General features: G+C 40.4%; 1 protein-coding gene across 17 annotated transcripts in view; it reads left to right on the forward strand.

Moving 5' to 3' along the window:
* The window catches only part of STK33 (serine/threonine kinase 33), a 181974-nt gene that overhangs the window by 118900 nt on the left and 46925 nt on the right, over positions 1-16149 (forward strand). For 13 of the 17 annotated variants that reach the window (XR_016231565.1, XM_089329213.1, XM_070073880.2 and 10 more), the window contains 5 exons: positions 3393-3506; positions 5298-5402; positions 9520-9658; positions 12915-13003; positions 14793-14877. Coding sequence is in view for 16 of the 17 variants with exons in the window: in XM_089329213.1 (XP_089185339.1) it covers positions 3393-3506; positions 5298-5402; positions 9520-9658; positions 12915-13003; positions 14793-14877 (532 nt within the window). In the remaining variant the exon portion in view is untranslated. Of the gene's footprint in view, positions 1-797; positions 924-3392; positions 3507-5297; positions 5403-9232; positions 9373-9519; positions 9659-12914; positions 13004-14792; positions 14878-16149 lie in introns of those variants that run through there. The other 4 variants (XM_070073873.2, XM_008265718.5, XM_089329229.1 and 1 more) reach the window with 3 other exon arrangements.

The following is a 16149-nucleotide window of genomic DNA, read 5'->3' on the forward strand; positions in this document are numbered from 1 at the left end:
CCCTGCACCCCATGGGAGACCAGGAAAAGCACCTGGCTCCTGCCATCGGATCAGTGCGGTGCGCCGGCCACAGCGCGCCGGCCGCGGCGGCCATTGGAGGGTGAACCAATGGCAAAGGAAGACCTTTCTCTCTGTCTCTCTCTCTCACTGTCCACTCTGCCTGTCAAAAAAAAAAAAAAATAGATATAACACTGTGGCCTAGAGCAGTTCCTGAGACCACCAACAAAGAGAAGGAAGCTGCAGAGCTGACTCCAGCCAAGACTGGGAGAAAGATTGCTGCTTTCTTGTGAGTTAAGGATTAATCTGTAAAAGGAATTCCGAGTAGTCATAATGTTAGATGAGGGGAAAGGATCACCGATACACATGGACCCGGTGTAGAACTTTTGATCCAAGTGTATAGGGTATGCTTACAGAGAAATGAAGTTCCAAGTGGGCTACAGAAGGAAACTGTGGAAGTGACGGGTATATTAATAAACACAGGCGATGTTATGCGGCAAAAACCCATTAGGTTGTTCTGTGTTCCGACACATTGCATCCTGTCCTCCAGAATGCAGAGGAAGATGACTGATGATCTTCTGAGGATTGGGGGTACAGGAGTTTGTACGAGCAGAAACATTAGTGAGTAAGGTATCTGCAATGGTAGGTTTCTGAAGGGGAGTGCATATAAAGCATTGCTGTTGGTAAAGGGCTGAGGGTAAAGTAGAATTGGGTGGTTGATAAAGTAGGGTGAGAGCCAGATTAATGAGCTGTAGCCACGTTAAGGGAGGTCTGGCTGGGTTAATTAGCTGGGACAGGTGTTTAGAGGACTCCTTTACCATATCACCTACCACATCCATGGGAGCTGTTGGGAGCTGAGTGTAGGCCCTGTTGGAGCCCATAAACAAAGTGACAGATCCCTCAGTTCCATCTTGCCAGACTTGAAGGTACAGGTCAGTTATAGTGAAGGCTAAAAGGCGTTGAACTCGGTCTTCTTCTGCCTGATGCATCCAAGATTGAATGTTTTTATTTCAGGACAAGACCTTAGAGAATTGTTTTCCTGGAAGGCCGTATCTATGGTCAATATAGTAGTATGCACAGGACCATGATGTGCAACCATTCCAGTAAGCATCGCCACATGATCCTATGTTCGTTCTCTTTAGTTAGGCAGAGATAATATGGATGCACTTCAGATTGGGATAAGAGATATCTAGTCCAGTCGTAACAACTATGTTTGCAGGCTGAGCGGAATCGAGGTACAGGTGATAGGACTTGCACAGCCGGTGATGGGGCAGAAGGTCGCATTAAGTACTTTAGCAGGCGTAGAAGTGGTGTAAATCTGAAATTGCCACATGTAATGTGTTCCTGGGGCTAGTGCAGATGTAGGATAGACACGAAGGAGCAGAAGGGAGGTGATTATCAGGAAACTCATGGTGGTGTTATAGAAGAGGGAGGGAGACAGTAAGAGAAGGTATGGAAAAGTGTAGATCTCAAAGGGAGTGAAGTCTGAGGAGGTTTTCTGGAGGTGTCCACGAGGAGCCAGGGAAAGGGGGTGGGGTGGATGTGTAAGGAGTGTGTTTGATACTCTTCCCACAGAAGTTGCAGGAAGAGCTGGCAGTGGTACAAGAGGGGGTCAGTACTTACCCAGTGTTGGAAATGGTGGGTGGCTGGGTTGTCACCGTTTCTCGGAGGGGGGGTTCATTAAGCACAGAAGGGTCTGAGTTTTAGGGCGCTGTTGGTGATAGAACTTGAGTCTGGGCAAACTTGGCTGGGAGTGGCCCTGTGGGAGTAACTGTATGATGAGGGGGAGGGGAACACTTAAGGTGGGTGAGGTGGACCCCATGGGGGATTCCTTGTAACTTTGCTGCTGCAGGAGTAGTGAGAATAACCTGGTAAGGTCTGGTCCATTCAGCCTGAAGTTTGGTGGGAGTAGAGGGCAAGGATAAGTGTGAAGATTGTCTTGTCTCCCATTGTAGTATGAGGGACACTATCTGAGGTGGCCGGACCAGCTGCAGCAGGGCAGTAGGTGGCCATATATTTCCATAACTCTGTTTGGAGATATCTGAGGAGAGGTGAAGGTAAATGGGGTGGCAAGAGTGGAGATTGAGAGGTTATAGTCAGAGGAACCAGGGGATGTCCATACATGAGTTCAAAGGATGGAATATTGAGAGGTTTTTTGGAAGGGCCCTCATACGGAGCAGGGCCAGTGGGAGTAGTGTAGTCCGGGCCAAGCGGAGCTCAAGGGAGAGTTGGGTGAGAGCATTGTCTAGTGAATGGTTTGCTCTTCCTACTGTTGCTAAGGTAGGGGATGCTGGTAAGGGATGTGGAGATGCCAGGGGACGTTAAGCACTTTGGTAAGTGGCTGAGTTACCCGCGATGTAAATTCAGGCCATTGTCTGTCTGGAGGGACCCGGGGACCCTGAAGCAGGGATTAATCTCCTGAAGTAGCATGTTGGAAACTGTTAGTGCTGCTTTGTTAGTAGTTGGGAAAGCCTCGACCCACCCAGAGAAGGTATTTACCAGTACCAAGAGCTATTGAAAATGCCACACTCTGGGCATATGGGTGACATCAGCCTGCCAGTCCGAAGCCAGCAGGTGTCCTCTGGCTTGATGGGAGGGGAAGGGGGGAGGACAGAGGTTAGATTTAGGGTCTGGTTTTTGACATACAGAACAAGAAGACGTGAGTTGTTGGAAATATTTGGTATCTTCTGGTGAGAGAAGAAGAGATTGTTTGATAAACGATAATAAAGAAGAAATGTTGGGATGAAACAAAAGGTGGAGATAGAATAAGATAGCCTGAGTGGAGGGCTGTTGAGATGGTTGGTCTTGAGGGCCATTTGTTAGTGTGGCAGATGGAGTGGAAAACGAGCTGGAAGAAGAGTGCTGTGGCTTGGAAGGAAATGTGGAGGAGTCTCGTGATTCTCTCTGGGTGGGAGGATGGTGGGCTGCTACCGCAGGGTGACTGGTGTCTCAAACTTGCGGGTTGACAGTGGACAGAGGCCCTGAGGTATGCAGGGTGGCTGGGACCAGGAAATCTTGAAGAGGGGAGTAGCAAAAAGGGAGGCAAAGGTGAGCTGGAGGATGAGACCAATGGCCGGAGAGTGAAAACCACCTGAGCACCACTCCCCAAGTGCCTGCAATTACAGAGGCTGGAGTGTGGCCAAAGCTGGAGTCTCTCACATGAGTAGTGGAGACCCGATCGTTTGAGCTGTCACCTGCTGCCTCCTTGAGTATGCTTAAACAGGAAGCTGGCGTTGGGAGCAGAACTGGGACTTGAACCCCAGGATTCCAACGTGGGATGCAGGTGTCCCAGCCGGCAGCTTAGCTGCTTGAGCAGATGCTCGCCCCGTGTGTTCATGTAATACCTGATGCATACTAGAGAAAGAAGGCACTCTGATTTTTTTTTTTTTCTCCAGGAAATCTATACTTTTGGAAGAGTACTGGGACAAGGGAGCTTTGGATTGGTGATTGAAGCCACAGATAAGGAAACAGAAACTAAGTGGGCAATCAAAAAAGTGAATAAGGAAAAGGTAAGGCTTATTACAGCATCACAGTGAGGGTGCAGTGCCAGTGTGGGGTGGGTAAGGACACCAACACAGCCTGTCTGTGACCCTGAGGGCCAGTACTGGGCTAATCCCCTGAAGTGCAGGTAATTCTCTAGCCTTCTGAGAAGGGACATCTTCTGGAACACAAGTATACAAATGCTATCTGAAGAAAGCAAGTGAAAGAATGAACATAACCAATATAGTCAGATAGATCCTTTTTATCGCACTGAATTGAGAATAAGGGCTGGTTCCCATGGTGCAGGGCCATGAGCTTGAGAAACCTTAGCTAGGAATAAGTCCCGGCACTCTTCTCTGGTGGCATTCTGACATACTTTTCTCCTGTTCTCTGCTTACATTCGATTCCCAGTTTCATCACCATTAACTAATTGTCTGTTCCTCCTACCTGCTCTGTTAATCTGAACCAATTCCCCTCAACTGTCTACTATCCTATTTACTTGTATCTACCACCTATCTTCCTTACTGGATTTCCTTGTGGAGTGAAGAACAGCTGGGCTTCTCTGTAAGATTCAGAGTCTAAGACCTCAGACTTTACACCTGTTTGCTTCATAGACTTTTAAAAAATTTCTGTGCCTGGGAAAGAAATAAAATCATGATGCTATGATGTTTCCCCCTTGGATTTCTGCAGTAAATGTATGTATTATGCTTACAAAATTAAACATCAGACTTTATGTATTCTTTTAAACAAATCCTAGCAAATATCCCTCTAAAGTTTAATATGGTAGCATATCAATTTTAATAAAGCAATTAAGACACTTTGTAGAAAGCTTTAGAATGTAGACTGTAGGTAGCTCCCTAAATGCTCTCTGGGGTAGTATTTACTTTGCTCCTTTGGTGTCATGTAGGGTTGTATAAACAGGATTTAGGATTTTAAAATTAAAAGTTTTTCACAGATTTATTGATGTTGAGAGTTTATAGGACATTACTATAACAAAATAAAATTTATAGTCATTACATGATTTAGATAATGTATATCATTGTATTATATACTGGTCAAACCATTTGGGAAGTGAGGAGAAATAGAATTGAGATAGATATTAGGAAAAATAATGGTAACTTTTTATATCTAATCTAGATGAGAATTCACTCCTGTGGTCCCTATTTCTCTTGATCCTTTGAGTTAAACTTAAAGTGTGCTTTCATCCTACATAGATGGGCCATAGTAGGGTGGTCAGCATCCTGTCCACCTCTAAAATGGCAGAGGTTACAGAGTAGAGATAACTGGGAGCAGAAATGGCCATTGGTAAATTTTAACTGGTTAAACTGCCTGTGATCAGCCCAGGGTTGGGGGCAGGGCCTTTGTTGTCCCTCCGATGGTTAACTAAGGCCCATACATGAACACAGTGCTTATCCTTAAATAAGGGCACTCTCAGTAACAATAGGGGTTATAATCTGTGGTGATGACGTGGTAAACCATCAGTTATCTCACATCCTGAATGAAGTCCTTGTGCTCCCTAGAACATTCATGCCTTTATCTTTTGCTGTCCAGCATGGTAAGGGTCAATGTTAGGAGTGAGTTAAGTTGGGGTTCGGGTGAAGGGAAGGCCTTCCTTCCCCTTCCCGCTCCCCTTTCCTCTCCTGCCTCTTTTGATCTCCTCCTCATCCCTCTATCTTTCCATGTCTCTAATGGAACAAATAGTCATCATTCAAAGGAGAAATTTCTCAAAGCGTAGGAAAAACTACGGAGTAGCTAACTGCTGTGTGAATAGTGTAGGAGTGATATTTGTATGTGAAGTCTGTGTTCTTTCATTGATTAAGGCTGGAAGCTCTGCTGTGAAGTTACTTGAACGGGAGGTGAGCATCCTTAAAAGTGTGAAACATGAACATATCATACATCTGGAACAAGTATTTGAGACACCTAAGGTAAAGCTCTTAAAAGGTGCTGCATTCTGAAAATTGTTATTACTACAAAATGAATATCATTCCATTCTCAGGTAATTCCTTTGGGCCATAGCTGCTCATGTCCTTGGCATGAGTCTGTATACTGGAGATTGATGAGAACATTTTGGAGGTCTTTTATTAATGATTATATAATCAGGTGTCTGAAGATTAGATTCATGTCTTTAGTCATATGTTCTGGGTGGGAGTTAAAGACAAATGTTTAAAGCTGGAACAACTTCATACACAATGAAATAGTGATTTGAACTTCTTTCAACCTGGCTTTCCTTTTCCTTGGTCCTTAGTTTCTCCATCAGAGCCTCTTGGAATAGTGTCATACTTTTCTGTGATTAGCTTCATAATCTAATTGGCATGGGTACATTGGATATATGTTGAAAGTATTTTGTCAACTGTGTCTTAACTATGTGGTTTATCTCCTTTCTCCCCTAGATGTTATCATTCTTCTCTTTAAATCCTATGAATTTTCATTCAGATTTATTCTGAAGCCTGGATTATTTGCCCTGCTGCCCCGAGGTTGTTTAGTAGTTGTGTTTTGGGGGTTTCTCTTTTCAGAGGCAGTACTTGCAAAGGAGTGAGTAGGCCTGTGGATTCTCAGTCACACTGCCTGTACATGTGACTCCTGTATCCACTACTTATTAACTATGGACCATGGACAAGTTATTCAACTTCTCTTTGCCTCAGTTTCATCACTATAAAATAGAATAGATTTATTAATAGTGTGGAACTCATCTGGTTGTGGAAGGATTCAATGGAACAATGGTTATAAAGCATCCATCTCATTAAATGTTATTGTTCTTCTTTTACCTATCTCTATGGTAGTAATAGTCAATTTGGATTTTCTCTTATGCTTGATACAGAAGGTGTACTCAGTAACGATGGAAAAACACATTATCCTTTAGGGGAGCAGTCGATGGCAATGATACCAAAAGTCTTTTTCAGTGTTGTGGTTTCTTTTATTCTCAAATCTTAGAGTGGTTCTGTTCTTTATCATCAGTTTTAAGCAATGGGATTATAATGTGCCTTTGCATAGTTTCCTTTATCTTTCTTCTGCTTAGGGTTCATGAAGTTCCTTGGATCTGTGAGTTTATGGTTTCAAACAAATTCAGGACATTTTTGATCATTATTTCCTAGAATATTGTTGTATGTTTCTCTGTCCCTCTTTGGGAATTCCAAGTACACATATTAGATTGCTGGATGTTATTTATTGACACTCAGTTCATTTTTTTTTTTCAATCATTTTCTCTTCGTTTCATTTATATTGCTTCTGTTGCTGTGTCTGTAGATTTAGCAGTCTCTTTTCTCTAGCATTATATGTGCTGTTAATTTCTTTTAGTGGAAATTTGATTTTTTTCTAACATGAGGAAACTTCAAAAAGTTCATGGAAAATGGAATTAATAGGTGAGTGTATTCTGGTGCAAAAAAATTTAATTCACACAGTTTTCTGATAACATACATTTTTCATGAATGCTCTGGAGATCCCTTGAATATTCCATTGTCTACTTAACATTGTCAGTATTTCCTCCTACTTTTGAATATGATTACAGCAACTTTTAATGTCATTTTCTACCAATTTTTTCATCTGTGTCATTTCTAGGTCAATTTCAATTGATTGATTTTTTTCCTTCATTGTAGATTATATTTCCTTGCGTCTTTGCATGACTTTAGTTTTCTGTTGAATGCCATACATCGTGAATTTCACTTTGTTGGGTGCTGGATAGTTTAATAGTCATATAACTGTTCTTAGTTTTTTTTTCCATACAATTTGTTGAATTCTTTGCTTAGTATAGAGTTAATCTCTGTATAAAGTTAATTAAAAATAGATCTTAGTAAAAAATAAGACAGAATAGGAGAGCAAGGAGGAAGAAGACTAGGAGTATGGGTGGGAGGGCAGGTATAGTAGGAAGAATCACTATGTTCCTAAGTTGTATTTATGAAATTCATGAAGTTTGTATTCCTTAAATAAAATATTTCTTTGGAAAAAATTAAAAAAACTATTTATTGAAAAAATATATAATTATTCTTGAACTTTGTTCTGGGATATAAGTAAGTCATTTGAAGCAGTTTGATCCTTTGCTGCTGGCACCAGTGTTTTTATTTATTTATTTATTTAAGAGGTAGAGTTACAGACAGTGAGAGGGAGAGACAGAGAGAAAGATCTTCCATTTGCTGGTTCACTCCCCAAATGGCCACAGTAGCCGGAGCTGTGCCAATCCAAAGCCAGGAGCCAGGAGCATCTTTTTGACTCAATAGATGATTTGATTCTTCGAATTTCCCAAGTGATGTTCATATGCTTCAGCAGAAGCAGCAAATGTGCAAGAGGCATTTCTTCCATGTTTTCTGACCACCCACACCCACGTAGTCCCTCAGTCTCACCGTGTCTTCCTCCTAGGCGTTTCGCATGTTTTTTCTTCTGTCTCTTGTTTCCATTCTGTGCTCCACATAGACCCTCACTCCTAAGTGTAAGGCATTTCACATATCCCTCTATAAATAGAAGGCAACATACTTCACCTGCAAACCAAATCTGGCCTCCTGCCTGTTTTTGCACAGCTCATAGACTACATCTTCTACATTGCCAAGTGTTTATCAAAAATTAAAGAATAATATTTTATGACATATGAAAATTGTATGAAACACTCATGTTTGAGTCCATAAATAAAGTTTTGTTGTGTTGTTTATGGCTGGTTGCATGCTATAGCAGCAGAGTTGAGTAGCTGAGAAAGAGTCTGGCCCATAACATTTACTATTGGGTTTGGCCTTTATATAAAGAATGGGCTGAGCCCTGCTTCACCTGTTAGAGTATTCATTGAGAAATACAAATTGATAAAATCATACAACTTACCCTTTATCTGCCCTAGATATCAGTTTAAAAATCTTCAGGGCCAGCACTGTGGTGTAGCGGGTAAAGCCACTGCCTGCAGTGTCGGCATCCCTATGGGCACTGGTTTGAGTCCTGGCTGCTCCACTTCCGATCCAGCTCTCTGCTGTGGCCTGGGAAAGCAGTAGAAGATGGCCGAAGTCCTTAGGCTCCTGCACCTGCATTGGAGACCTGGAGGAGGCTCCTGGCTCCTGGCTTTGCATTGGCACAGCTCTGGCTGTTTACTCCCATTTGGGGAGTAAACCAGCGGATGGAAGACCTGTCTCTTTCCCTGCCTCTGCCTCTCTGTAACTCTGCCTTTCAATAAATAAATAAATCCTAAAAAAAAAAAAAATCTTCAGTGGCCCCTTACTGCATATTGAGGGAAAAAAAATGCACACTCTTAGCAAGATGTTCGAGACTCTTTACAATCTGGCACCAACCTGTTCTTTTAAGCCTCACCACTCCTCTCTGCCACCCTATTGTGCTCCCAGCACTGATGCAGCTTGTTATTTTAAAAGCCAGAACTATTTCAGACTTTGGAGTCTTCGCAAATGCCTTGTGCTCTGCTTATTCTTCTCCACGTTCTCTACCCATAATTTTCTATTCCAGAATACAGACCTGGTTTTACTGTGGTTCCTCATATTTACTGATTTATTTGAGAGACAGAGACAGGGAGAGACAGAGAGAGGTTTTCCATCTGTTGGCTCACTCCCTCAATGGCCACAGCTGCCAGTGCTGTTCCAGGCCAAAGCCAGGAGTTAGGAGCTCCACCTGGGTCTCCCATGTGCTTGCAGGAGCCACTTTCTTCCACTGCTTTCCCAAGCCGTTAGCAAGGAACTGGATCAGAAGTGGAGCAGCTGGGACTGGAACCAGCCTCCTTCTGTGATGCCAGCACCACTGACAGAGGCTTAACTTGTTGCACCACAGCCCCAGTAAACCTTCTTTAGGCAGGGGCTGCTGTGCCTCTGGAACCCCCTGGTTTTTTTGAACCATTCGCACTTATCATAGGATATTGTAATTATAAAATGTGCTGAGCTTCAGAAGGGTGAAAAGATTATATGCTTCTTTGTTTCTCTAGTATGCAGTATAATATCTTGTACATAATGGATTATAAATGTTTTTGAGTGCATACATTGATGATTAATATTGTGATCATATATGCAATATGTAACATTTTAAAGATCCCCAGCTATATAATTCGTGCTTCCTCTTTCTCTCTTTCAGAAAATGTACCTTGTGATGGAACTTTGTGAAGATGGAGAACTCAAAAGAATTCTGGAGAAGAAAAAGCATTTCTCAGAGAATGAGACAAGGCGGATCATTCAGAGTCTTGCATCGGCGATAGCGTATCTTCATAACAAGGGTAAGAAGGGGACCATCAAACTAACTGACTCCATGAATGCAGATAGCACTTTCACTTAAGGTTATTGTACTCACGGTTGATAGTTAACGTAAGTGATACCTGCTAATATAGAAGATTGATGTCGTTGCTTTCTGTTATTTTCTTTTTTAACTCTATTTGCACATTTATCTTGTATTTTTTCTTTTTATTTTAAAATATTTCACATAATACAGAAAAGTATAAAGAAGAATTCAATGAGTGCACATAGATTTAACGGTTTTTTAACATTTTGCCATATTTGCTTCATAGGCACACATTATATACGTACATACTATTTTATGAAAGCAGGGGTCTATACATTAATATCACATAATGTGAGATTCATGGCAAAAATCAAAAAATGAAGAAAGAAGAGTATATTATTATGGAAGGGGTATAATTCAATGAAGACTATTTATAAATGTCTGTATACTAAATAATACAGCATCTACACATTTTATATTACATGCAAACTTCCACATCTGAGAGAAAATGTGGTGTTTGTCTTATTTTACTTAGCATAATGATCTTTAATTCCAGCTGTTTTGTTGCAAATGTCAGGATTTCCTTCTTTTTGATGACTGAGTAATCTTCCATTGTGCATATATATCACCTTTTCTCTAGCCAGTCATCCGTTGATAGACATCTAGGTTGATTCCATGTCTTTGCTGCTGTGAATTAAGTGCTACAGTAAACATGGGAGCACAGGACTCTCACATACTGACTTCATTCCCTTAGGATGTGTTCTAAGAGATCGAATAGCTGGGTCATGTGGTGGATTTTTTTTTAAGGAGTCTCCATACTGTTTTCTACAATGGCTATAATTAAACAAGGCAGATCTCTAATTGCATCCTACATAGACAAGGATAAAGTTAGGAACATTTCTGTTTGACAATTTGAAAAGCAGTTAATATTATCAAATCAAAAGCAGACAGATCAATGATAACGGTGAAGTTTTCTAAAACAGTTATATATTAATGACATTAAAAATATGTATATTCTAGCTTTTTAAACTTTTCTTCTTAGAATTTATTTTTAGGGCAGTTTTAGGTTTATGGAACAATTGAGTAGAAGGTTTAGAGAGTCCCACATACCCCTCTGTCCCCTAATATGCATAGCTGCCTCCACTAGCCACCTCTCCACAGTGGTACATTTGTTCCAGTTAATGAACCACCATGGACCTATCACTATCCTCTAAAGTCCATAGTTTACATTAGGGTTCACTCCGCATTCTGTGGGTTTTGAAAGCGTACAGCGATACTTAACCACCATTATAGTGTCATACACAGTAATTTCGCAGTAATTTTAAAATCACATTTAAAAATTGCTCTGATTATTTGAATTGCTTTGCTATTTGGTGCTACTGCTACTGCTTTTTCTCCCTTGTATTCTTTAAGGTTATTTTGGCTTACATGTGACTCTAGAAGCTTTTCATTTTACAGTGGAGAAAATACTTGGTTCCCTATAGGTATGGAGGTGACATGGTTTCATGTGGCAGAGTTGGCACTGAAACCTACTGGTTCATTCAGCAGGTATTTCCTGGCCAGCTACTGCGTTTTGATTGGTCCTAGAGTTACAAAAATGAAAAGATCATTTATGGAAAACAAATCATAATCCACAGGATAATTTCCCTAATGGAGAGCCAAGAACAGTGCGAAGAGCACAGGAGTATTAAGTGCCTTATTTGATTAGGAAAGTCAGGAGAGAATTCACAGAAGAAACCATACTTGGTCTGAGAAACATAAATTCAGAAGAGAAAAGGAGGATTTTCCAGGCAGAGGGAAATAATTTTTGCAACCACTTAATATAATGCTAATGTCAGTCCTCCCATATTAAGCTATAAACTCAATATAATTCCAAGCCAAATCTTAACATTTTTCATAAAACTTGATAAGATTATTCTAAAGTGGGGGAGAAATCACCAAGACAATAATGAAAAAGAACGAGGGAGGCAGCAGGGAGACTTGCTGTGCCAAAGATGAAAACCCGTTATAAAGATGAGTTACTTAAAACTGTGTAGTATTGATGTAAGAAGAGACAGCAGCTATAGGGTTAATAAAAATTCCCAGAACAAAGCCTGGGAATCTTGTAGGAAGCTTCAGATGGTTCAATGTAATTGTCAGTGTAGGGCTCATTCACCTACATTTGTCTAGCAATTAAACACACACACACACACCTTCTTCTTCTTCTTCTTCTTCTTTTTTTTTTTTTTTTTTTTTTTTTTTTGACAGGCAGAGTGGACAGTGAGAGAGAGAGACAGAGAGAAAGGTCTTCCTTTGCCATTGGTTCACCCTCCAATGGCTGGTGCGCTGCGGCCGGCGCACCGCGCTGATCCGAAGGCAGGAGCCAGGTACTTCTCCTGGTCTCCCATGGGGTGCAGGGCCCAAGCACTTGGGCCATCCTCTACTGCACTCCCAGGCCACAGCAGAGAGCTGGCCTGGAAGAGGGGCAACCGGGACAGAATCCGGTGCCCCGACCGGGACTAGAACCCTGTGTGCTGGCGCCACAAGGCGGAGGATTATCCTGTTGAGCCACGGCACCGGCACAACTTCTTAAATCTAGGGAAATAATTGTTACAGCTATGAACTGAATCCGTTATTCGCACAGGAAGTGTTGGGTAAATGATTATCTTGCAGATTGATGAAAATCCTACCTGAGCTCTCTGAAATGCTCAACTGGAGATTTTGTGTCTCAAGGATTTTTTTTTTTTTTTGGTTGCTTATTTCAATATACAGAGAGAGGAGAGATGTGTGTTGATGTTATAGAGAAGTATACTGAAGTACATATAGTTGGTATATGTGTGTACATACACGTAAGTTACAGAGTGTTACAGTGTTAAAACGTTTATGTTGATAGTAGCATATGCCTAGAAATAAAGAAGTACTCTTCTGTTCGAGGACCTGAGGGTATGGGAAACCTTGCTGGGCTCTGGGTAGATGCTACCTGGTAATACATAACTTTGAATGGGCTCCATCTGCACATTCACCAGGCCACACTTGAAGCTGGTTGGGGCAACAGGGGAATGAGTATAGATGAGGAAGTCAAAGAAAATGGTTCCTTAAGGTTAGTAATGCAGGAAAGAGGTTTGCGAATGAAGAACAGAATGGAGCAGATTTACACTTGGCCTCCTTAAATTGTTCAGCAGTGGGTATGTATTAAATAGATGTATTTGTCCTATTTGTTGTCTTCTCTATTTTTTCATTATTCATTTCATTTGAATTGTTTATTTCCTTGGTAGATATAGTACATAGAGATCTAAAACTGGAAAATATAATGGTTAAAAGCAGCTTTATTGATGCCAACAATGAAATAAACTTAAATATAAAGGTAAGATATTAGAATGAGTGATAACTATTTGCCTGTAAGCAGTTTGATAGCAGAGTGGCAAAGTATAACCTCTTTTTACATACATTTTGGTAGCTTTTGAGCAGCCAAAAAATAAGTAACTTGTGATTAAAAAATAAAAATTTCATAAAAGAGGTTGTAACTGACAAGAATAATTTTACAAGTTAAATGTTGCTAATGAATGTGTTTTTTTAAGTATGTATTCATTTGGATAGTTCCAAATCATTATTTAATAGCAAGCAAACAGATGCTCTGAAGTCTAATTAATTTCAGAATTATGCCTGGCAATTTAATGTAAATGCACTACAGATTTAGAGAAAAACACACCTTCACTGTCTTTTGACACTAAATTAATTCTAAAGATTTTATTTCTCATTGAAGATTTTCCCGAGTGTTAATATTTATGTCCTAAGCACAATTAATATGCCTGGTATTTATTCTTGAAGTTTTTTTTAATATTGAATACATGCTGGGATACATTGTTTATTATCACTTTAATAGTAGTTGCTTTCAAAATATATGAATGTGTTAATTTAGGAATAAAGTGTTGTTTGAGAATAACTCACTCTGTTGCAGGAATTAAATCCCCCTGTATTATAAATAGGTTTGACAGAATTGTTGGTTTACACAAGTGAATGTTCTTAAATAGTCTCATTGTGAACTCTTTGAGAGCACTGTTGGTTCCTGGAATAGTGTCTGAAGCCTAGAATGTGTCCAGTTAATATTTGTTGAATGAGGGGATAGATGTTCCACAAAGAACTAACTTAAATATAAAACTAAAAATATTTGATATTTGTGTAGATTTTCTGTAGGGAAAATTCCATGTCATAGGGCTCTAAGCGAGATGTTTGGGAAAACTGGAGAAATTGATTCACCTACCTAGAAAAATATTAATAGGAACATTTTCTTACTCTGTAAACACTGGAAACTTTGTATTCAGTGTGTGTGGACCAAGCCCCTTTATTTGGTTGTATGATCAATAAATGTGCCTGTTTTTCTGCTTTTAGCTCAAGAGTGTTTCAACTTGGGAAACGCAACAAAGGGCACATGATGAATATTTAATAAGCACATGTTTAGTGACCAAGGTTTAGAACTGAGCAGGAAGACAGCAGTTACACAAGCAGCTACACTGTGCTTTTGCTGGTTTTTCCTGTTAATTTGCTTTGCATAGTTCTTAATAGTGTAGTAATTGTTTTAATTAGTATACTCTTGAAACACAAAGGAAATAGTATGGAAAAGATGTTTACCAATTATGAATAATTGTAAAAAGGAGAGTGTCAGTGAGTGCTGATAAGGATAATTATTTGCATTTATAATAGTGCTTTAAACTGGAACATAACTTGAGTTTCAGGAAAAAAAAAAAAAAAAAGATAAGTATGGTAAGGCCAGAATGTATTTTATAGTGAAAGAAGTTTTTTAAAAGCAACTTTGTTATCTGGAAAAGTTAAATGCCTTCTTTCAAGATGCAACTTCCTGTTTTGAACTGGTGAATTTAATTAGAGAAAAGCAGGAATAATCAGCATCATGGGTTTTCTCTCAAGATTTGAGAAACCAAGCTTCTCTTCACCAGGTTTCCCCTCCACACGGAGGTTGTTGGGGGTGGGGGTGGGGTGGGGATGGGGAGTAAGGTCCTTATTAGCATACAAGTAAGTTCCTCCTGTGCCCACCAGGAGCCCTGAAGTTAAATGCAATTACAATGTGGTTAAAGTCCCCTCTTCAGAATGAGTGGGCTGTGGCACAGGAAAACCAGTGACTGAATTTCTTCTCCCAGGTGACTGATTTTGGCTTGGCAGTGAAGAAGCAAGGCAGGAGTGAAGCCATGATGCAGACCACATGTGGGACTCCAATCTACATGGGTAAGTTAGATATCTGAGAATGGTTTTTTAAGTAGTAGAACAATTAATACAGATTACAACCTCAACGATTTGATTTTGCTATGATGAATTAATGACCCTTGATTGAGCTAATTTTTCTCTTCTTTGGTCAAATAATTTCATTTGTTCTAGCGTTTTTCTCATAGTTTGTACCTTCAAAGATTTTTGGAATTTTTGTTATTTTTTTGGCATCTTCTTCTTCTTTTTGTTAATGGACCAAATTCTAGTTTCATTTATTTGAAAGGTAGAGCTACAGAGAGATAGAAAGAGAGACAAAAAGATGTTAGATTTGCTGGTTCACTCCCCAAATGGCCATGGTGGTCAGGGTTGGGCCTGGGGCTCCATCTAGGTCTCCCACATGGATAGCAGGAGTCCCTGCACTTGGGCCTTCTTTTGCTGCAGTCTCAGGCATCTTAGCAGGAAACTGGATCAGAAGTGGTGCAGCAGGGACTCAAATAGCCACCACAGACAATAGGATGTCTGCATCACAGACTGCCGCTTAACCCACTGATGCTGGGTTAATTAAATTTTAATTTCCATATATTGACTAAGTATTATTTCTTACCCCCAGTAAAGTAATTTCTAGTAGAAGCTTAGCAAGCAATTTTGAACTGTCATATATCAACAACTTATGGAAACATTTACCAAAATCCTGGCCTCTGTTCCCTTATGTTACTGAGTAGCTATTGAATGGATATGCCACCTTCAGTCTCTCCACTGCTTAGCCAATGCACATGTGGATTGTTTCTAGTTTGGGGCTATTATGAATAATGTTGCTATGAACATGCATGCACAAGCCTTTATGAGGAAATGTGGTTTAATTTTTCTTATACATTTGGGTCATATGTTAACAATGAAATTGCTGGGTCTTACATTACATATATGTTTAGCTTTTTAAGGTACTACCAACTGTTTGCCAAAGTGACTCTTACCTCCTCACCAGCAGTGTATGGGGTCATAGTTTCTCCACACCCTCGACAGCTCTGGATAGCACTCTTTTCAGTTATCATCACTGTAATGAACATGGGTTGGTCTCTCGTGGTTTTCAGTTTGCATTTCCTTATTTATTTTAAAGATGTTGGGTCCGGCACAGTGGCATAGTAGGTTAAACCTCAACTAGTGGCACTGGCATCCCATATGGGCACTGGTTCTGGTCCCAGCTGTTTCACTCCCCATCCAGCTCTCTGCTAATGGCCTGAGAAAGCAGTGGAAGATGGTCCAAGTTCTTGGGCCTCTGAATTCACATGGGAGACC

This window comes from Oryctolagus cuniculus, chromosome 1 (assembly GCF_051225735.1).
Source record: "Oryctolagus cuniculus isolate XC-2025 breed Fujian yellow rabbit chromosome 1, ASM5122573v1, whole genome shotgun sequence".
NCBI classification, from domain to species: Eukaryota; Metazoa; Chordata; class Mammalia; order Lagomorpha; family Leporidae; genus Oryctolagus; species Oryctolagus cuniculus.